The following is a 23,279-nucleotide window of genomic DNA, read 5'->3' as shown; positions in this document are numbered from 1 at the left end:
ATGGGTGATGGGCATTAAGGAGGGCACTTGTTGGGATGAGCAATGGGTATTATATGTAAGTGATGAATCACTGAATTCTATTCCTGAAATCATTATTACACTATATGTTAATTAACTTGGATTTAATTTAATTTTAATAACAATAATAATAAATTATTTAAAAAACACAGTGCTGTGCTGGATCAGTCAACCTTGGAACAGTCAACACTATCTCTGGCTGTCTTGGAATGTGATATGATACAGGCTACTATCATTTACACCACTTTTAATTGGATTTTTCTGGTACTTGCAGCCAAAAGCATCTTAATTGATACAACTGGTAGTAGCCCCCCCACCTCCTCACTCTCAAAAACCTCACTCCCAAACCTGTCCTTATAGCAGACATTAATTTAGATTTACAAGTTCACTTCTTACACTGCACATATTCAAAGGTTAAGCCTATTAGTCACTCTCTCCTTACTATGAATTACTCTGGTCAGATTATCTTCATCTCAAGACCATGCTGTGAGGAATCATAGGGTTGGAGAGGAGAGAGGGACAATAGTGTGCAGCGAGAGGGAAGCATGAGGACACAAAATACCCGCAGTGGTCATAAAAGAAAGCACCAGAAGGCTACGTTTTTCCTCTCCCTTGTCTCCAAGTTTCTGGTGGCTAAGGTCACCTTAATGCCCCCCAGAAATCATTCTTCTCCTGCTAACACACACGACAACCTTTCTGGGGTTTTCATTCCTAAATATAAAATGAAATGAGCTTTCCAGTTAGGCTCTTCTTAGTTTTACAGAGAAGGGTGAGGCCAGGTAGGACACTTTTCCACCAGAGACCAAGCCCAGTGAGAAGGCAGTGCCCCTGGTGCTGCTGTGAACACTGATGTTGGACAGAGGTCACCTTGTCTCTGGCTTCTCTTCTAAAGGCGATGAGTATAGATCTCTGATCAGCCTTGTGACCCCAGCCCCAGCACTGCCTCGGTCACTGTGCATGAGCCACTCTGTGTGTACTCTGGACACAGTTGTCAGGCTGTACTTCCCAAGAAAAGCATCTGATGCTTATCTCCAGGAGGAGGATGCCAAATCTTTATTGCCGCTATTATTGCTATTGACCTGACAGCCACCGTTACTTAGAGAATGAGGCTCTGATTACAGAAATGCCAGCAGCGGTTCTCCTAAACCAAGTGGGTCCTGATGGCACCACTGGGGACAGGAGTGGCTGCTGGGTCCCAGGACACCCAAGGATGCTCCGAGACTCCCAGTTTACTCCCAAGTATGGCTCTTCCGTATCCACTGACAGGTGCCCCAGAAAACTTGGGTTTCCAGATGGATGCCCAGTGCCACTCGGGAACCCTGCTCCCAAGCCCTGGTCAGCTCCCTTTTCCATCACACAAAGCAGCTATTCCAAACCTTCACCCCCACCCTGGGCCTCTGATGCCACCTCCTACCCCCTCATTCTCAGCAGATGGTCTTGCCTCCTACTGCAGCGAAAAAAATAGAGGCTATCAGGCTGGTACAACTCAGCTGCCCACTTTCCCTCCATCATCCCCCTCTGCCCCACACACTCATCTGTGTGCAGCCTCACCATCTTCCTCTAGTTTCAATCTAGGCTGATTGGGGCTAATGCTTCCACCCACGTCCTTAGAGCCGAACCCCGAGAGTCGCCCCCAGAATCAGATCTGTCAGTTACTTCTCTTTCCTAGATCTCCAGTCCCCCCACACTCCATGGCCACCCTCCCCATCAGCAACAGCCTGCTCCAGTCCCCGCCTCTAATCCTGTGCTTTGCTCTAAGCACAACATGGTCCTCCCCAGTGTCATGGCCACATCTGAGAAGAGTGTTCTACATCAACCGTCTCCACTACCTGGGGCCTCAGTTTTCTCCCACCCCTTCACCCCATTCTCCTTGCTCCCTCCACAGGACTCCCAATAACCAAATCCGAAAGGCCCTTTCCAGAGCTTTACTAATTTTATCTCCAATTTGACAGCACTGAGTAATACTGGCAGACTGTATTTCCCCAAATGGCTGCAACAATATCTCCCACTCTGATGCTCTTCTAGAACCTGGTCGCGCAGAGGGGGCTTTTATGACTCTTGTTCTTACCAACAGAGTAAGGAAGAAGTAGTGCTAGGCTAGGTCATAAAAGTGTCCTGTGCTTTCAGCCTTATTCTCGTGGGACACTTGCTCTTTGAACCCAGCCACCATGCTGTGAGGAAGCCCAAACAGCCACAGGAAGGCCTACTTGGAAGGACCCAAGGCCCTGCCCACAGCCCCCACTGAGCTGCCAGCCATGTGAGTGAGCCACGTGGAAGCAGATCATCAGCCAGGCCCCCTCACTGGCACCGCATGAAACACTGGTGAGTCTCTCTACCAACCCTACCCGACTGCAGATTCATGAGCAAAGCACACGACCATTGTTTTAAGCTGCTGTTTTCTAACTCTCTTCTTGAATGGTTTCCATTGCATGTAGCAGCACTGCTCAGTCCTGGTCCTCCTTCAATCTCTCTGGCCTTGCCCTCTCCATTCCTGCGGGGGCTTATCTTCCTGGGTATACACCCCCCATGACGGTGTTCCTCACAGCTCTTCCCTTGCCCTCTCCTCTTCTCTTTGCCTGACCTTCCTAAGTGACCTCAACTACTCCCCCATATTCAGCTACCTACCATGAGCGTCCCTGCTGTTAAATCCTACATCTCTATTTCCATCCTGAATGCAGACCAGCAGAGCGATCCCCATCCAATCTCCTGACCACAGTATCTTACACCTCACGGTGGTTCCACCACCCGTCCTCCCTTGTTCTGAGGTCATCCTGACGCTACTGATCTCATAAGAAACTGCATTTCCCAGGCTCCCTTGCTAACTGGCTTCCATCTAGGCTTGGCCAGATGGGGCAACACTGGCAAAATGCTGAGGCAGGGCCTGTGGCTCCACCTCCCAGGTGATGGGCCCTACGGCTGTGATCGGCCTCCCAGAGGACCGGCTCATTGTGGGCCAGCTCCACTGGGTGGCCCCAGCTCCTGGGGTCCAGAGAACCATCTCTTCTCCTTGTCCCTCCACCATGAGGGTGGCAGAGGCTTCCTGCAGTTGGTAACTGTTTCACCATCCCATTTGTCTTCTCTGCAATTCCATCCCCTGGGAGCCCCATTTTCTGTTTTGTTTTGTTTTTTAATTTTATTTATTTTTGGGAGAGAGAGAGAGAGAGCATGAGCAAGGGAGGGGCAGAGAGGGAGACACAGAATCCAAAGCAGGCTCCAGGCCCTGAGCTGTCAGCACAGAACCTGACGCAGGGCTCAAACCCACAAACCGTGAGATCATGACCTGAGCCAAAGTCAGTCGCTTAACGGACTAAGCCACACAGGCGCCCCAGCCCATTTTCTGTTTTAAATTCCCTCTGTTGGAAATACCTAGATCAATTTTCTTTCCTCCCGACTGGACCCTGATGGATACACTGGTTAAAGGCATCCATATTTAATCATTTAAGCCAGAAACGTACAATTTGTTTTATTCTCCTCCTTTTCATTCATGCCAGTATTTGCTACCACCCCATGTAAAGCTGGTCACAAAGTCCTGATGAGTCTGTCCCTCGAGCCCATCCCTCCCCTTCACTCCCATTCCCCTGCCTTGGTTCACAACAGTATTTCTGGTTCCAACCAGTACAGCAGCCCCTCCGTTAGTCTCCCTGGCTGCAGTCTGCCTGCCTGCCAGTATATCCTCCAAACTGCCAACAGACTCTTGTTTCTAATGTACATCGGATCGTGACATTACCCTGATTTAAATTTCTTGAGTGGTTCCCCACAGACTACAGCAGAGAATCAGATCTGCTCAGTTCCATAGCAGTTCCATGCTTGCTGCGTATACTGTTCTATGCCTTCGCCTGCAACATAAGGCCCTCCGTGCTGTCCTGTCGACCTCCTCAGCCCCATCTGTAACCATTCCCAGACACATCACCTGAACCAGCTCAAGTTCTCCTCTAAGCACACCCTGTTTCTCCGAGACTCAGGCCTCGGCACAGGCTGGGCTATCCTTCCCCCACCTGGCTATCTCACCGGCGCCTCAGTGAAGCACCTCCCCGACCCAGGATGCCCCCAACAGACCAGGCACAGAGTTGACAGCACTGTGCACACACCTCTTTCGTGGAGCTCATATCCCCACACGGTGGCTGTTTGTATCCAGACCTGCCCTTCTGCTAAACAGGGATGAAGACAGAGCTTCCTCACTCCTGTGTCCCCAGCACCCATTGGTGCCTGATGCAAAAGAGACTTTCCATGTGTGTGCGAAGTTTAGTCAAGGTAAGCTGAGGGAACAAACTAAGAGTCCAGAGTGAGGAAAGGAACGGAAGGGAGACAGCAGACAAGGGGAGGGACATGCTGGCAGGTTAAATGCACTGACCTCCCAGGCCGGGTGCTGGCTACCGCCCAGCCAGCACCTGGCTCACCCTCCCTTGCTCTGCGGACAGAGCTAGAAAAGTCCAGAGACACAGTCTTCCATCAGGGCTTTTCCCAGGAACGTTTTTAGGTAGACAAGCTTGTTCACTCAAAACATTGGGAGATGAGCATACAGTCTACGTAAATATTTCTATGTGATCTTCCTGTCACTTCTACATCCCTGGGCTGACCACATGCTCCCTTCTGTTATAAATTAACAAATTAAGCTGTAACTTTTCTACCCCCAAGGAAATCACTTTTGGTTCATCTCATTTCTACAACATGCAACTGACGTCTCGTTGGCCCCAACAGCTGCCCATCATGTTCTGAGACCATCCCCAGATAGTTCCTAGGAACAAATTAAGAAGAACTGACCAACCCAGCCAAGGGCCCACCAACCCCCCCCCGACCCCCGACCCCACCCCAGTCATAGCACAGTCACAACACTTCCTTTGTCATGGTCTCAAGCTTTCCTCTCCTGCCTTGCTGCTCAAAAGGTCACACTCCACCCAGCTGCCTTGAACCAGTGTCACAGGAGCCACCTAGTTTCCAGAGAAATATAGAATGAGGATAAAGGAAAGAGAAAGGGGAAGGCTCTCACCTCCATCAGGAGAATGTCCTTCGAGCTCTGAGCCTGTACCTTTGGATGCTGGACCTTCACGGCCACCGTCCGCCCATCATGCAGCACTGCCTTGTGGACCTGGGCCAGGGAAGCGGCCCCCAGGGGGGTGTCATCAAAGCTCATGAACAAATCATGGATCTGTCAAGAGTGGAGAGAGAATGGAGTGAATAAGGTGACCCAGTTCAGTGAAAGGGGCCAAGAGGATGGGCCAGGGCCAGTGCTGCCTGATGCCCCGAAACAGACTTTCTCCTCCACCGGTTGTATGTCAACCCAGCACCTTGCCTGGGCTCCCTGCTGCCATGGAGATTCCCAGCAAGCATCTGGAGGGAGAGAGAAAACACATGTGGAGGGTGTGTCCCCATACACATGCATGGGTGCTCAGAGCACCTCCATTTAAGGCCAAAGAAGTGCTGTCTAGAATGTTCAGAATGGAGTACCGTCTGCTCATTTAATTATGCAACATTGCACCCCTGGGACTCTCATGCGCACACATAAAATCAAGAGTAAGCAGAACCAGGGCACCAGACAGCCCAAGGCAGGGATCAGATATTCCAACCAGCCAACATGGAGAGCTCAAGGGATCCCAGGCTGGAGACTCCAAACCTAACAGCCGCCTCTTGTTCCTGCCGGAGCAGCAGGCTCAACATGGGTCCTCAAGCCCACTCTCGGCCAGTGGAGCAGAGACCCAGCAGGGACCCCAGGGCCGCACACCCCAGCCTCGCTTTTGGCCCCTACCTGCAATGCCACCCAAAGGGAGCCTTGGGCAGATCCCTTGCCCTTTGTCTATGAAATGGAACATGTACTCCTAACTTTTCTGTCTTTTCTTCTTCCTTCCTTCCCTCTTAGAAATGCCATACCAAATTTTCCTAAAGGAAAAAAGTCTTTGTGACTTGAGTGGTCACACCTACATGGTCCAGATATGAATATTCTACCAGATGGGAAGGAGGTCCCCAAAAACCTCTTGCCAAAATGTCCAAGGCTGAAATTCTCACTCCCTCCATTTCTTTAAGTCCCTGTATAGCCTCCCAATCCTGGAAGGTCCAGACATTCTCACACACACACGTAAGTGTGCCCATGCATGCTTAGTCCCAAGGCCCTCCTTCTCATGTCCCCCAGGCTCTCACACCCATTCAGTCCTCTTGCCGCCCCCCTTCTGCAGCAGGCACTCCACCCTGCCCCTCAGGCCCCTCCTCTCCTGGGGCTTCAGCAGTCAGACAGCCCATGGCCACCATCCCACCCCTCTGTTTGCTAGGCTGCACTAGTAGCTTGCTAATCTCCCTCATAAATCACTCCCTCCAGCCCTGTCATCATTTCTGTATCTTTCATGAAACTCCATCCCATTTATCAACATCCTTTGGAGGTCAAAGGTCCAGGCAACATGGGAGGGGCCCACACTTCTGTCACAGGAGATGGGTATGGATTGGCTTCCCTGTCCCCCTTCTTCTTCCTGGGTTTTTATTTGTACTCCTCCCAGTGCCTATTTACCCACCTCCTTCCCCAACCATATACTTGTCTCTTTCCCTCCCTCCTGAGTTCAAGGCTCCCTGAGGGCCAGATTCTCCCTTACATCAATCACCCCAAGTCTCCCCATACAAGAACCCTTTATTCTGGACTTGGGCTTGGATTGGGAGAATGAAAGAACCACCATCCTGTAAACCTTATCAGAACATCGGCTTCAGGTAGGCAGGGATTTTTGTCCGTCTTGTTAGCTGTCGAGTTCCTTGCACTTAGAAGAGCCCCAGAACAACTTGGTGCCAAACACATATTTGTTGAAAGACTGAATCCACTATTCTCTCCATTGGAGAGGAACTCAATCAACTCTTTCTTCCTTTTGAAATGGCTGGGCCTTCCTGCTCCCACACTCCTACTAATCCAAAATCCTCAAATGTAAAAGCACATGTCCTGTATGGAATTTACCTAGGTGGACTCCCCCTGTTACTCCAGGGCAGGTATGAGAGACCCCAGCCTGGTCGATCAGAACCCTGAATACCCTGGGTCACACTGACTGGTTCAGAGATGGACAGGTGACCCAACTGATCCAATCAGACTCAACTGTTTTACTTCTGTTTGAACTGTAGGAGAAGGGATTTTTTTCCTTCTGCTGAACTTGAACGTAAAAATTGAACTTGAAGTCTGGAGCTATCAGGAATCTCAATAGCAAAAAGAAGAAAGCAGAGACAAGAGATAGTGAATCCATGGTTGAGCCCCTTGATCTAGCCATGCCTGAATACCCACCCTATAATTCCTTTTTCTGCTTAAGTCAGTTTGAGTTGTTTTCTGTCACATAGGACTAGAGGGGCTCTGATATTTCTTGGGCCCCATCTGGGGTAGATGAAAGAAACATGAGCATGGTGCCCAGCACCCCCAAGAGGCTCAGTAAACGCGAGTTCCATGGCCTCCCCTCTCTCCTCTCCTCAGTGGCCTCTTGCTGGGACAGGGATCCAGGAATAGAAGGGAGGGAGAGCTTCAGCAATATTCCTGGCCATTACATAATGAAATCAACAACAACTTCCTTTAGAAACCCTCTGGCTGTTCCTAAAGGAGCACCAAGGAGAACGTTTTCTGGAGCATTTCTGTGAACTCAGACCCTCATCTCCCAGGCAGCTGGAACGGCCCCATCTTCCCACTGCAAAGGGACTTGGGGGTCATCTGACCCCACTCCCCACCCCAAGCCTCCACCTGGCTTCCTGGGAACATTTGCTCATTTTCTAAGGACAGCCAGTCTTCAAATCAGTGTCATTGCGGGGACGCTGCAGAGTCATTGCAACTGAAGAGTGACATGGCATCACTAGGGCTGTGTGGCAAGAACAGCTGCCAGGAGCACTCCAGGGAGAGGTGAAGGGAGGAAAGGGCTGAGGCAAGCATATCCCAATCTCCAGGGGGAAAGGAAGCCTGGCCCACCATCTCCCCAGGGAACAAGATGGGGTCCTCCCACAATCCCCTGCCCCTACCAGGGGATGCACGGGGTCCAGAGCTTAGGATACCACCCAAACTCAGGTGCCTCAACTCAGCACCCTGAACAAGGCCCAGCTGTGAGGACCTGCCCTAATCCCCAATTTGACCGATGGAGGCAAAGAGAGGCATGGGGAATGAAGAGGCACCACTCACTCTGCACAGGGAACCTGCTGGGCACATCCCCTCCTCACCCCACCCCTGCCCACCCACCACCTCTCAGGGCCCCTGCAGCCATCCTTTCCCCTCTATCAGGAACCAAGTCACACACCCACACCCTCCTGTGCTTACACACACACACACACACACACACACACACACACACACACAAAATTGATTGCTAGTGAATGTTCCTAGCTGGCTTACAAAAAAGGTAATTAAAGATTGGTGCTACAGCCTGTAATTAAATATGAATAAAGTATCTCTAAATGGAACCTGATTCAAAGTATTCAGTGCAAGTACTTTGTGCTGATAGATAGTAAGGAAAAATAGACACTGTCCCGAAAGCAGAATTACGCCCCCCACGTGGCTGACACAAACACCACCCCCTCCAGTCAGGCCCCGGCCCCCAGCCCTCTGAGCAGAAAGCCATTAGCGGAGGCCAACGGCAGCATGCACAGCAATTAGAGTGGAGCGGGGCCCTGAGCTGCCTCAGTCCCTCACACAAACCTGTCTCCCCTTCTAGGGCTTTCTTTCCCTCGCTCCTCTTTCTTTCCTGGGGGTCTGGCAGCAAAATCAATTAAGTAAGACAACTGCATTTTAAAATGACGAGCTGTGCTTTTTAATTACTGTCAGCCCATGATTCAAATATACTGATGTCCCTGTCTAGAAAAGGAAAAATAATCAGGAAAAAAGTTTCTCTAGCTTTGTATTATCTGGTTTTTCAGGGTACGTGTGTGTGTGTATGTGTATGTGTGTGCGTGCAAATGTAAGGGGCGGGCGGTGTTTGGTTTTTTATGAGCAGAAAACATCAGAAGGGCAAGAAGAAATGTGTCTTCCCCCACAGGCTCAGGTTAAGACTTGAGCGGGCTGGCATCAGCTGGGGTCCAGGAAACCGAGGCCACATGACATCATACCCAGGTACAGGACAGAGTGTGAGACTCTCTGGGAAGTTAGGTCTGCAGATTCTCATGAAGCCAGTTTTCTGGATAAATGTTTCCAAAATGCCACACTGGGCAGCCAAGCACTGGCCAGGGTCCTCACTTCACCCAAAATAAGGTAAGAGGGTGAGGATCTTCTGTAAACACCATAGTAGGACTCCTGGGGAGGAGTTTCACATAAGTCTCTCAGCCGGCCAGCCTCAGGCCCCTCACCAGCCACAGGAAGGGGGATGTCCTGGATTTTCCAAGATGGCCCAAATTCAAATATCCCATCCTGGCGTCCCCATAGTCATGCACATAGGACCTATTCTGGATTTACTACATCAAGCTACATTGACCTAAGATAATGCCAACAAATCGAACAAACCCACAACTGGCTGGCTCCGGTTGAAGACAGGAGCTTGCCTCAAAGCAGGGAAGTCCAGGCCTAGCTGCCAAGGCCAAGCAGCTCCCACTTAGGAGTTGGGAAGACTGCCCAGGGCACCTGGGGAAGGTTACCATGGCATCAGCAGCAAACAACATCTGGATCTCGAGGTCTAGAGATGCCCCCCTCCCCGTGCCTGGCTGGGTGCCAGCAGCCATCCACTACAGTCTGATGAGGAGAGGGACAAGTCCCTGTACTAATGGAGTAGCTGGAGTGAACCTAGCCCACCCTGAGCCTGCGGCAGACAAGACAGGCCCAGCTACCAAGGACTCTGCAAAGCACAGACTGCCTTGAACAGAAAACCCACCATCACATCCTATATGCCGTTGCTTAAAACCCACCCTCTTGTCACCGTTTCTCAGGGACCTTCCTCTTGTCACCATTTCCCAGGGACCTGCCCCAGGCATGCCTCCATCTCACAGTCACCCTGTTGGCTGATACCCCACTTTGCTGCAATTCCTTCTCCCCGTTAAACATGCCTGGTTTATATCCCACCTGTTCAGGGTCATTCCTGCACCTTGTAAGTAACACATGATGCTGACAGCAAATAGGTGGCACATGGTCCTCTCATTCCCCCTGCAGTGGTTTTAAAATAAGTCCACAGGTACTTAACAACTCCTCCCTTTGAGAGGTGCAGCCTACTGCCCACCCACCTCTGAGTGTGAGCTAGACTCGTGACCTGGCATATGGAGGAAATTAGTGCATGCCTTCTTAGACATCACCAGACATCCTTCCTGTCCTTTCCCGGAGAGCGTGCTCTTGGGAAAGCGAGCTGCCATGTCATGAGGACGCTCAAGCAGCCTGTGGAGAGGTCCATGGGGTAAGGAACCAAGGCCTCCTGTCCACAGTGAACCATCCTGGAAGCAGATTCTCCTTCCCCACTCATGCCTTCAGATGACTGCAGCCCTCACCAACACCCTGCCTATACCTCACAGAGAGTCTGAGCCAGAAGCATCCAGTAAGGTCCTCCCAAATTCCTAACCCACAGAAACTGCAACATATCAAATGTTTGTTGTTGGGGGGTAATCTGTTATGCAGTAATAGCTGACTAATAAGCCTCAAGCATACTCATGCCAGATATCACTAATCAATCACAGCCTTCATTTCTTCTGGGCACAGATGATGCCTCAGAATCTCTCTCAACACAGTACTCCAGGAAGCCACTACCAACAGATCAGAATTAATATAGGAAACGAAATCAATCTGCCATTCCTTAGCTAAAGTCAGTCAGCCAATCAGCAAATACTTACCTGCAGGCCTGCCACATGACAGAAACCATCCTAGGTACATAAACCAACAAAACAGACACCACCTCTCGCCATGAGGAGGTCTCAGTCTGCAGAATAAGGCAACAGCCCCAAGGAAACATACTTGCTTTTTTAAAAAAAAAATTTTTTTTTAACGTTTATTTTTGAGAGAGAGCTCAAGCAGGGGAGGTGCAAAGAGAGAGGGGGACAGAGGATACGAAGCAGGCTCTATGCTGACAGCAGTGAGCCCGATGCAGGGCTCAATCCCATGAATCATGAGATCATGACCTGAGCTGGAGTCGGAGGCTCAACCAACTGAGCCACCCAGGCGCCCCATACTTGCTTTTTAGCAGGGCCTGCTGGAGGCAGTGCTCCCTGCCCAGTACCAATTCACCCAATCCTGATGGGACTTTCTGGCAAGGTAAGAGGAGACTTCTGATATCACTATGTAGACCCTGGGGGGGTCAAGGGAGAGGTCAAGGCATCCAAATGTCTCTTCCTCCCCACTCAGTGGCTGCCCTAACTCAAGCCAGGAATACCCACACCCCCAGCTTCCCAGACAGAGCAATTTATTATAATAAAAATAATAATGACAATAACAGCTCAAGGACACATAGTCCCTGTATTCCATGGAATCTGTGTTCCTTCTGGAGTTTTGAAAGATCAAACTGTCGGTTCTACAGAGCCATTAACTATTGCTACTGCCTAGCTGGGAAGAAAGAATGAAGGCCCAGCGGCAGCACCTGAGGCTTTTCTTGACAAGGGCCAACCCCAGGAATTACCCAACAGTGGTGCTGTCTAAATTTGCACAAGGAGGCTGGCACAACACTCAACACTTACCAGTTAACTAAAGAGCCTCTAGGTGTAAGACAATCGTCCACCTGACTCTGCCAAGGGCATCACAGTCCCGACCAAGCTTCTATCCTCCCAAAGAATGGTAACAAACAGCTGACCGAGAAGTATGAAGCCAGGAGCAGTCATACCCTACGGCTGCAGGTGTATTCCCTGGGAACGCCCACCAGCTGGCCAGGACAGTGAGTCCTGAGAGGCAACAGGGCACAGTAATTCCAATGCAAGGTCTGGAATTGTAGGCTGGAATTAGCCAGTGCAAACCCAATCATAGGCTGCAAGGCGCTGCCCACACTCAAATTCTGGCTCCATGGTGCACCAGCTTGGGTAATTATACAACCCATCTGTACCTCAGTTTCCTCATCTGTAAAATGGGAATTTTAGTACCTACCTCAGAGTTGTTGTGTGAAACAACACACGTAAAGGATCTAGAATAGAGCCTACAGAAGACCCCCAATAATGGGTGCCCTATCTAATGCCTCCACGAAGGAGTGGTATATGAGGAGGGCACTAGACAAAGAGTTAGCAATTCTAGGCTCTCAGTTCTGTTCTGTCAGTGAGTAAAAGCGACTGTCTTCATTCACCCAGAGACTGTAATGGCCTCCTGACTGGTCCACTCACTTGCATTCCTTTCTCCTCCAATCTATCCACCCCATGCAGCTGAAGTGCGTTTTCCAAACATAAGCTGATCATGTCACTTCTCTTTGTTTAAACCACATCGCCAGCTTCCCAGAGCCAAAATCCTTAACACAATCCAGAGTCTGATTCTGCCCCATCTCCTCCCCCTGCCCCCAGAGCTCTCTCTGTCCTGCCCAGATAGCTTTTTTCAATCACCAGCACACTTCTTCCCTTCCCACTGCAGGGCCTTTGCATATGCTGTCGTCGTTGCCCAAAAGGCTCCCCTTTCTGCTCCTCATCAAAGTAACTCCTACTCATCCTCCAAAGCACACCTCAACTGTCATTTCTTCAGGGAAGCCTCCCTGTGTATATCCTCAGAATTCAGGGTGCCCTTCTAGAGAGCAATTAACATAGCTGCATTCTACCTCGATTTGTATTTGCTTAATCTCCCTCTTTCCTTCTAAATGACAGACTTCTTCCACTTTTGCTCAATACTGTATCCAAAGCACCTGACACATAATTAGTATTCAATAAATATTTCTTAATGAATGCATGAGGTTCAACTTTCCCTATCCTCTTCCTGGTGGGGGGACTTTGGGCCTTCCAGCTGACCGGGGGGAGCTAAAACATCTCCCAGAGGCGGCTACCGTTCCTCCAAAGTAGCTGAGGGAGGCTCGCTGGTGCTGGGCACTTCGAGAGCCGCGGGTGGAGGGACTCTATGGAAATGTTGTGATAATAATGATTAATAAAAAGCAGATAAACACCCAGTGTGGTTGGCCAGCCTGGGAAGCCATCCATTAGATCTGTCATTCATTAGAGGTGGGGGTGGGGGCAGTCCAATCAGATCTCTTCAGCTTAAGCAAACCTTCTGTAAATTGCAGGCTGCAGGCGCTGACATTTGATGAATTATTCTTCATAATCCACCGTTGGCTGTCATAAATCTAATCTTTCAACGTTCCCCATCTTAATAACTTGTACAGCCTCACAGGGTGACATGTCTATGTCTCTGCCTATGACAGAGATCTCTGGGATAGAAGAGATTATGCAGTACAAGGTGCACTATGAAGCCAGGACCTCCACAGCCCGGGCCCAGCCCAGGTAGGTATCCGCAGGGTGACCACAGTATAGAAGCAGTGAGGCAGTGAGCCATCCTTGGAGCCATGGGGTGTCTGGGAGCCAAGTGCTTATACCCCATCACAGGGCTGAGAGCCAGGTGGAGTCAGGAGCTCAGCCCCAAGAATCAGGCAGACAGCTCTACCCCCTCTACTACAACCTACCCACATGAGGACCCAGCACCTCCTCCTTGAACTTGAGCTTGGTTTGGTATAGCTTGGTTTGGTAAAGGGATGTCAGAACATCTTTGGTCACAGGGACTAAATGCTCAACCATGGGTACTTCCTTACCGCTGCATAATGTCCGTTGCCCTCAAAGTGCTCTCAACCTTCTCTCGAGGTTAGGAAGAAGAGATATAATTGCACCCACTTTATAGAGAGGAATATATTGGCTAAAGGTCTTTTGTTTATTCATCCATCAAATGTTTAAGTGACTAATATAAGCAGGGCACTGTGCTAGTCACCAGGGACTTAATGGGAACTGGGTCCAAATCAGGTACAGCCACCACCCTCTGGAGTCACTACTGGAACCTGAAGTGGTGAGACAGGAATTAATGAAGTCATCAAAGATAAAGGTAAATGGCCAACTCTGATAAGTGCTACAAAGGGAGAGGTAGCTGACCATAGAAGCTGTGTTCAGAGGATTAAACCTATCAGGGAAGGCTTCTAGGAGGAGGTGACAAAGACCTGAGATCTGAAGGATAAGGAGCCAGTTCAACTGGATGAAAGAAAGAGCCATCTAGACAGAGAGAAGGACTTGTGCAAACCCTACAAAGGGGAATAAGACACAGTGACATGAGAGCCAGGAAGGAGGTGGCCAACAACTCCCAACCCAGAATCCAGGCTGCCTTGGGCCCCCTGGGTCTTCCCCTGGCAAAGTCCTTAACTACAGCTCATGCCTGCAATGGAGAAAAAAGCCTGGACTCTGTGGTTCACACGCATTTCTGGTGAGGTCCCAGGACTTCTAAAACCTGATGGGCTCAGTCTCCTAAAACTCCAAAGGCCTTTTTCCAATAACCTTTAAATGTTCCTATACCCAAAAAGTAAGGAAGAGAGGAAATAAAGCACAGACATCCTTGCTCACAGTGGCAATAGTTGCTGTCAGGAAAGACCTCCTTAGCCTTTGGGAGGTGGTAAAATGCCACATGGCAAAAGAGCTAAGGTATGTCCCTATGCCTCAGAGCCCCAATAAGAGAGCTCAGGTACCAAAGTCCTTGAGATCGGAGCACGTTCCACCCAGTAAGAAGTCTTCCAGATGTGCTCTGCATGTGACAGCAGCAGTGCCCAGGGATTTTTTAAAGGAAGGCAAACCCAGACTTTCAGGATCTACCAGGAAGAGAAAGCCCACATTTTGGAGAAACCACATACATTCCTGGCTGACCCCAGCGAAGCAGACTGTAAAGAACATCAGCTCTGAGGTCAGCAGCCCTACCTGCCAACATCTAGCCATGTGACCTTGGGCAGTGCTTAGCTCCACTACCATTCTGCAAAATGGGAGTGATAATAACAACACCTATTTTGCAAGGGAATTCTAAGTGTTAAAGGACACTCTGCATCTAGAACAGAGGACAGCAAACGATAGCCCGTGGGCCAAATCCAGGTCAATGCCGGTTGTTTTTTTGTGTTGTTTTGGTTTTTTCTACAGCTTACCAGCTAAGAATCCTTTTTTATATTTTTAAATGCTTGGAAAACCCAAAAGAATAATATTTTGTGATATATGAAAACTATATGAATTTTGATTTCAGTATCCTTAAGTGAAGTTTGACTGGGACACGGCACACCCGTTCACTACACGTTGTGGCGGCTCCCATGCTGCCATGGCAGAGGTAAGCAGTTGTGACAGAGACTGCCTGGCCTGCAAAACCTAAAATATTTACTAGCTGGCCCTAGGGTGGGCAGAAAAACGACCCCTCCCCCCCAAAGATGTCCATGTCCCAGTCCCCAGTAGTGTGATTAGGTTAAGGATCTTCAGATGGGGAGAGCATCCTGGATTACCATGTGAGCCCAATGTAATCACAGGGTCCTTATAAAAGGGAGGTGGAAGGGTCAGAGTCAGAGCAGGAACTATGACAAAGGAAGTCCAGATAAAAGGGAGAGAGACTGAAAGACGTCACACTGGTGGCTGTGACGAAGAAGGAGCCATAAGCCAAGGAATGCAGGCAGCTTCTAGAAGCTGGACAAGGCAAGAGATTCCTCCCTAGAGCCGCTCGGAGGAATGCAGCACAGCCAACACTGGAATTTTAGGTTTTCTGAGCCACAGAACAGTAAAATAATACATGTGTATTGTTTTAAGCCACTAAATTCACACTAATTTGTTACAGCAGCACTAGGACCCTAACCCAGGCCTCTACGGAAAAAGTTTGCTGACCTCTGATGCAGCGCATTAGCCTAACACTCTCAGTACAGCAGTTTCATCCTTTTGTATTTCCCAGGGCAGTGCTGAGGCTAGAGAGCTGGGGGGGTGAGACAGGAGCTGCCCTGGCAGTGTGGAAACACAGGTCACATGTGAAGCCCAAGCTGAGGCACCAAGAGGACACATCATGACTCTGGTTCTGTGCCAGGCAACACCCAGAACCGGTCCTGTTCCCCCACACTGGGGCAAGGGGCCCTCTGCTCCCCCCACTGCCACGTACACGCTAGTCCGGCCCAATCCTAAAACCAGCCTGGCTGAAAGGATAGCCTCCCCTCCTCCCAAGAAGTTCAGTTTGCTTTTGCTCACGAGAAACCACCAGTCATCAGCTCACACCAAAAACCGAAGACCAGCGGGGGCCTGGGGAGACTTATTCCAATAAATAAGCAGGAGGCACTCCAGTTGTTGAAGTAACAGCCTCTCCTACAAACCCGGCTATGGGAAGACACACACACACACACACACACACACGCGCGCGCACACACACTTAGACCTCTCCTTAGATCAGGGTGCTGATGACTTTTTTTTAAGTCTGGAAATCAGGAACCCAGTGCTGGGCACAACCTCTCAATGCTAGACCCCAAATCACTTAGTCCCCCATGGACCCTCCACCAACTCTCTGACCACCGACTCTTAAGGAGAGAGGGGGCCACTGTGCAAAGCCCAGCCCCACAGAAAAATCCTTCCCCAAACTGCCAGCAGGGTGACCTGCCGATACTGCCCCACCAGCCCTCTCAGCACCGTGTCTGTTCTCAGACAGCCCCCAGCGTTCTTACCAGAGCCCTTGGAGCCGCTAGTGGCCCTCCCTGCCCCTCAGCCCCTCCCCATTTAATTCTTCCTTGAGTCCTGCTGATTCAGTCTCCAAATTATGTCTGTCCACTCCTCCTCTGTCACTCTTGCCCAAATGACCACAGTGCCTTGTAACTCTCTCCCAGTTCCACCCCTGGCCCCAAGTAGCCACTGAGGACTGGACTGTGCCACTCTCTGCACAGAGCCCTTCAGTGGCTACCAACCACGGATCTCCTGAAAGTGCCTGGCACACGTCTCCAGCCACATCTCTTGGTGTCTCTCTGCCCTGCCGCCACCACCCCTTTTCTGTCCCCACACAGATCCATGCTCTTTCCTACCCAAGGGCCTCTGCATTCTCTTTCTGTCCTACCCTCCTTCCCCTAATTATCCCTGGTCCCAGCTTAATTGCCACTGAGTCCTTGGAAAGACCCCTCCCCCAGACCCCCAAATTCAGAGCACCCTATGCTTTTCTCTCGTGGCGTTCATCACAAGGGTCATTAAGTTTTTATTCTTGCGATCGCTTGTTTAACATCCGCTGCTCCCCTACAACTAGAGCCTAAGCACCAGGACAGCAGCTTGTTCAGCCATACAACCTCCAGCACACACACGACAAAAGCTCAATAAACATTGGCTGAACCAATAAATGAACAAATGGCTGGTGAAGGCTGCAGAGGGTCCAAACACATGACTGTGGGACGACCAAGCCATCCAAGCCAAGCACCTGCCCTCACCCAGCCCAGGGCCCCACGTTTCCAGCCACAGGCCTCTCGGGTCTCACTCTGGCTTCAGGCACCTCCCCAAGGTGATGCCCACCAGAGACGACATCCTTAGTTCAGGCCACTCCACCTGCCCAAAATGCCCTCTCCGGGCTTTTGTGTTTGTTCTCCTTCTGAGAACACTCAAGTCCTACTCAGGTTTTGCCTTCTCCAGAAGACCCCAATTCACCCCTCTCTGCGGCCCTATTTGTGGATTCCAAGGACACTTCTAAAAGCGGTAACCCAAACCTCAGGTGACTTTCATCTCATCCTGACCTCCTGCTGAGCTATGTCTCTAGTGCATTCTGTACCTAAGCTCCTGAGCTGTCAGAGTTGTGTGATGAGTCAGTAACTCAACAAGAGCGGCTACACAGCACCTTCCTGACTCTCCCGCCTCGGTTGTACTTCCGTGCAAAGATTTCTACCCTCTGAGCGAGCAAACTGGGGTTCCCGTCCCACCTCTGCCACCTACCAGGCCCATGACCTTAGGGAAGACGCTCAGCTTCTCTGGGTCTAAACTGCTCACTTTTACAAGTGAGGGGGGTGTTGGGGTACTTGGTCCCTGACGACTTTGCTGATTCTGTGATCCTGTAACTCTTACTTTCCCATGCTGCACTCCCATGATTGTGCCCCAGCCCACACCAGCCTCCTTCCACACACACGCTCCAACCTGGCTGTCCACCTGGAGTCAGCTGACCCTTCCCAGTGACACACAGAGGTGCACTCACACACAAGGAGCCACCTCCAAAGTGTCACAGGCAAGGCCACTGACGGGCTCTCCTTGAAGCAGGGCCCCCCACGCAGAAACCACCCAGGAAGCCTAACCTAGGACATTGGCTTGCTCCTGAAGCCCCATGAATAAAGAAGCAGGCACAGCTGGCCTATTCATAATCAGCATAAAAAATTGATTAGCCCTTTCCAGATTAAACATTATTGTTTCAACGACGAACATAAATCAGCCAGACGTGGATGGCTTGCTTCTCTCTGCCACCAAGGAGCTGCGGCAGGTAGACAGTGCGTGGGGCCCCGGGGCAGTAGGAGGAGATTAGGGGTCCTCCCTAGAGAAGGGCCCAGCTCTCAGGAAGTACAAGGGAGAGCAGACCACTCCTCATCCCCGTCACCGGCCCCCCACCTGCAAGCACAGAGGGGCAGCACCTTTTCCAGAGGAGAAGGAGAAGGACCAAACAACCTCACTGCATGCTTCTCAGAGCACCTCCTCAGCCATCTGATTGGTGAGGCAACACAGCACCAGGGCCAGCCTGGGGCTGAAGGCAAGGTGGCAGGCTAGTGTGCCGGTAGGGGAAAGAGCGTGGCCCTCAGAAGCAGGCTGGGTCTCACAGGCCCTTTGGCGTGTGTAGCAGCAGCCTGTGTAACTGAAGCACGTATGTCCCTCCAGTCAGAGACACTCAGGTTCCATTCCCAGCTGAGCCGCTGTCCTGCTATGTGATCCTGAGTAAGTCACTTAGTATGTCTGAACCTTATTTTTTACATCTGGGAAGAATGGGGAGAGGGATACCTGACTGGCTGAGCTTCTGTGAGGACTAAAATGAGACTGTGTGTTTGAAACATCTAAACACATGTTAGGGAAGGAGAAAACGGTAAAGAAACAGTTCCTTGACCTGCTGGGGCTCCCCATCCATCTGTCCCACCTCCCACTCAGGAATTCTGGGAGAAATCATAAACTGCTAGGACACAAAACCTGGGGAGGCCCAGGTCCCCTTATAAGGAGCAACAGAACGCAGGGGTCAGGACCTTGGGTTCTGGAGTCAGGCCTGGTTTTGCTCCTGACTCAGCCTTGGATTTCTGTGCAACCTCAGACACATGACTCAACCTCTCTGGCCTCGGCTTACTCGTCAGTAAAATGGAGATAATAGTACTCTCGCAGGGCAACTGTGGGGATTATAGGAGAGGGCACTGCACAGTACCTGCAGTGCCCGCCGATTCCTTCCCATACTACCCCCCTGCTCCCTGCTATACTTTCAGTATTTGCATCTGAGCCAGAGAGGGCTCTTTCTCCATAGCTGCAGGAATTAACGGCCCTCGGGAGCAACCATCACCATGAAGTTAGGATGCTGGGGTCTAAACACCCAACCTTCTCTCTTGGCCCTGGAGTGGGATGACTTTTTTTAATTTTTATTTATTTTTATTTTAAATAGAGAGAGGAAAGAGTGCACACAAGCAGCAGAGAAGAGCAGAGGGAAAGAGAGAGAGAGAACCCCAAGCAGGCTCCACACTCAGCAAGGAGCCTGATGTAAGGCTTGATCCCACGACCCCGGGATCACAACCTGAACTGAAATCAAGAGTCAGACACTCAGTCAACTGAGGGGTGGGATGATCTTAAGGTGAATGTTTGCCACTATTTCCCAGTGTCCCCACAGCTAGTTTAAGGGCACACAGTCACTGGCTGCCTTCTCTTCCCTGAACCATGTTCCTACTTCCCTACTGGCTGCACCCGACCTTCCCACAAAACCACTTCCACCAGAATCCTTTCCTCGGAGTCATCTTCTGGGAGTGCCCAATCAGGATGGGAACCCAGTTGAAGTTGATGATTATGTGCCTTCTAAGGCAGTGCAGGACCTGGGGTTCAAATCACTGCTTCTGCCCCAGCCATCAGCAGTACAGACAATCCTCTGGCTCACTTGGACGTAAGGACAAGGCATCAGAACCACAGCAATCACATCCACCCTGCCCATACTGCCAACCTTAGCCCTGAACAGCCTGCAAGAGGAGACCCACTCCCCCTCCCTGGAGAGGAAGGGAAGGCCACAAGTTCTATTCAAGGAGAAGATGAGGGCCCTGCGGTCTGTCTGGCAGTCCCAGAAGGCATAGGGTCATCTGTCAGGGAAGCTCCTTCAAGAGCAGTGGCTGTGGCAATGATTCTCTGGCTTGTGGCCTCCTGACCCACGGCCCAGCCTGGGACGCTCACACTGAGCTTCCAGGAGATGGCAAGGGGAGAAAAAGTGGCCATGCCCCAGCTCTGGGAGACAACTAACATAGCCTCACAAAAGGGAGAGTTCACCTTTACCAGATGTGGAAGAAGAAAAAGGCCTCCATGCACAGCTCCTGCCTTGTACCCCTCAAGCCATCCTGCACGATTGGCTGACTCTGCCCGAAATCAGCCGTGGAGGCCTGCACACTCATGCACATGCACATGGAAACTATTAGTTGATATGACTTAACACAGGTTCTAAGACCTGGGGCCTGCGGTGACTCCCCAAAGCCTGCACATCAAGATCCAACACCCGTACGCACTCTGTTGCCCCCCAGAAACCAGGCCCTCCCCGGGGATAGCAGATGCATAGCAAGAGGGGTGGGCCAACACAGTGGGGTGGCCAACTGTGAGCCAACACAGTTCAAAACTGGTTCCACCTACTTTAAGCTATGAGACTGTGGCTGTTACTTAACCTGTCAGGGCTTCTGCTTCCTCATTTGGAAAACTGGAATGGCCATATCTACCAACCTTGCAGGGTTAGAAACTGTATCTGTAAAACATCCAGGCATGTGTGCTACACAGCACGTACCACACAAACAGAAACTCTAACATCAGCATCCGTGGACATGAACATATTTTACACCATGTTCTGCCTTGCTGCTTCCCACCCCACCCCACCGGTCACCTTGGGGTTTAAATGAGAGGGATGACATCTTCTCATGGACCCCACCTCCTCTAACCTCAGTGATTTGGTCAGAGAATGGACATCTGTATTTGTTTCTCAAGGCTACCATAACAAATCACCACGAATGCGGTGGCTTAAAACAACAGAAATATACTGTGTTACAGTTCTGGGGGTTAGAAGTCTGAAATCAGGGTGCTGGCAGGACTGCATTCCCTCTGAAGGCCCCAGGGAGAAGCCTTCCTTGCTCTTCCTAATTTCCAGCAATCTTCACTGTTCCTTGAGTTTGCAGCTGCACCACTCAAATCTCTACTGCCACTGTCACATGGCCTCCTTGCAAGGACACCAGTTGTTGGATTTAGGACCCACCCCAATCCAGTATAAACTCCTTAAGTTACCGAATGACAGCTGCCAACACCTCATTTCACATTCTCAGGCTCTAGGTAGAATAGCAATGGGGTCCAGAAGTGTGGGGGACATGAAGTAACCCAGTACAACACTTAGGCAGAGTCCTGATCCATAATTTCATAAAAGGAAACTGGGGTTGTGGAGTGTGGAGTCCCTGCTAGGGGCAAACCTAGGAAGAGGTGAGGTTGAGAGACGCCAAAGGCAGCAAGTGAGTCATGGAGGAAACCAACTGTAAGCGAAGTTGACCAGCAGGATGAACATGAGAATATGAGCGACAGAGAGGAGTGGAAGAGCACCCCAAAGGCCCCACTCAACCCCGTCCCTTCCTAAACCATGGGTACAGGACACACTAAGTCTGCCCTCTTGCCTCGGCTCATTCAAGTTGGGGTTCTGATCCTCGTGACCACAAAAGCACTAATGCCTCCATCTATGACAGCTTGATCTGCGGCCTCCAACTATTCCTATGATAAAGCCATCACCTCCAGGAGTTAACCTCCAGAATGTGACCTTATTTGGATATAGTGTCATCACAGATGTAATTAGTTAATATGAGGTCACACTGGCATTGGTGTGGGGGGGGGTCCCTAATCCAATATGACTGTGTCCTTATGAAGGGGGGCAATTTGGACACAGAAACAGACACGCACACACAGGAAGAACACTAGGCGAGCATAAAGGCAGAGATCAGGGTGGTACTTCTCCAAGCAAAGAATGACAAAGATAGCCAGCAAACCACCAGAGGCTGGAGGAAAGGCCTGGAACAGACTGCCCCTCGCAGCCTCAGATTGAGCCAACCCTGCCAACACCTGGGTCTCAGACTCCTGCCCAGCAGAACTGAGACTACGGATTCCTGTTGTTTAAGCCAGCAGTCTGCGGTGCTCTGTTACAGTAGCACTCGTAATCTAACACACCCCCACCCAAAGGGCCTGCCATCCCGCCCTGCTGCTCTCTATGCTTGGGCACCTGGAGCTGTGCTCAGAACTCACCACCCTCGAATGGCCCCATCCTTTCCCTCTGCCAATCTCACTCATCCTCCGAGGGCCACCTCCCCCAAGAACCCTCTTCTGAACTTCCCCCTGAACTTTCCCTGCATCAGCCCCACAGCTGAGTGCTTAATTGTTCTCTAATTACTTCCTCTGTGAATTGTTCTGTCTGCCCAGCTTTGGGAGAGAGGGAGGGTGGAACGTGGCTTTGACATATTCTAGATCCCCCACAGCATTGGCAGAGAGGTAAGTACCTATCAGCTGCTCAACAAGTCTGTATTTTCTGAGCGAGCAAAGCAGTCAGTGGTGGGCCCCAACCTTCCCGAGTCTGTGAACGGGGCCACCATAAGCTGAGGCAGTTTCTCCAGCAAACAGCCCAACACAGCAGCTAAGCGGAGGGTCTGGGTCTGGGCACCACCCTGCAGGTTAGACCCCAAAGAGGGGGACGTGCCGCAAGCATGGTCTGCAGATTGAAGGGGCACAGTGAGTACGCGGATATGACCATCCCAACCACCGTCAGCGGGAAAGCTGGCTGAAGGATACAAAGAATACCCCAGAATCCTCTTACTATGATGGATCAACTTATGAAAATAGAGCTTCCTAAAGTCCACAGGAGACTCCAAGGTCCCAAGGAGGTGAAAGCCACTTGAGCCCCTCCACATTTCTTTGCCAGCAAGACCAGCCTCATCTCTGAGAGTTGGCCGTCTCACTTCCAGACAGTATGCTCCCAGCCCTGAACAGAACGAACAGTCCAGGAGGACGAGCACTGGATCAGGAGTCAGGAGGCCTGGGTTCAAGTCTCGCTTCTCCCGCCACCCAGTTGTGCCACTCTGGGCCAGTGACTTCCTGCTCTGAGCCCCTGTTTCCTCACCATTGAAACACGAGGGTTGGATGAGGTGACTTCTAAACCGTTACAACCCGGGAGTTAGTTACTCCCTTGGGTCACCTTCATCTAAGGCGCTTTGCCACTGAACAATGAAGGCCAAACAAGA

General features: G+C 50.8%; 1 protein-coding gene across 3 annotated transcripts in view; it reads right to left on the bottom strand.

The window, feature by feature from the left end:
- ADCK1 (aarF domain containing kinase 1) overlaps positions 1-23,279 on the bottom strand; it is a 121,664-nt gene that overhangs the window by 37,496 nt on the left and 60,889 nt on the right. For all 3 annotated transcript variants that reach the window (XM_042943948.1, XM_042943949.1, XM_042943950.1), the window contains one exon: positions 5,006-5,164. In XM_042943948.1, the coding sequence (XP_042799882.1) occupies positions 5,006-5,164 (159 nt within the window). The remainder of the gene's footprint in view (positions 1-5,005; positions 5,165-23,279) is intronic.

This window comes from Panthera leo, chromosome B3 (assembly GCF_018350215.1).
Source record: "Panthera leo isolate Ple1 chromosome B3, P.leo_Ple1_pat1.1, whole genome shotgun sequence".
Taxonomy (NCBI): Eukaryota; Metazoa; Chordata; class Mammalia; order Carnivora; family Felidae; genus Panthera; species Panthera leo.
The sequence above is the reverse complement of the archived record's forward strand: the minus strand, read 5'-3'. Positions and strand labels throughout refer to the sequence as shown.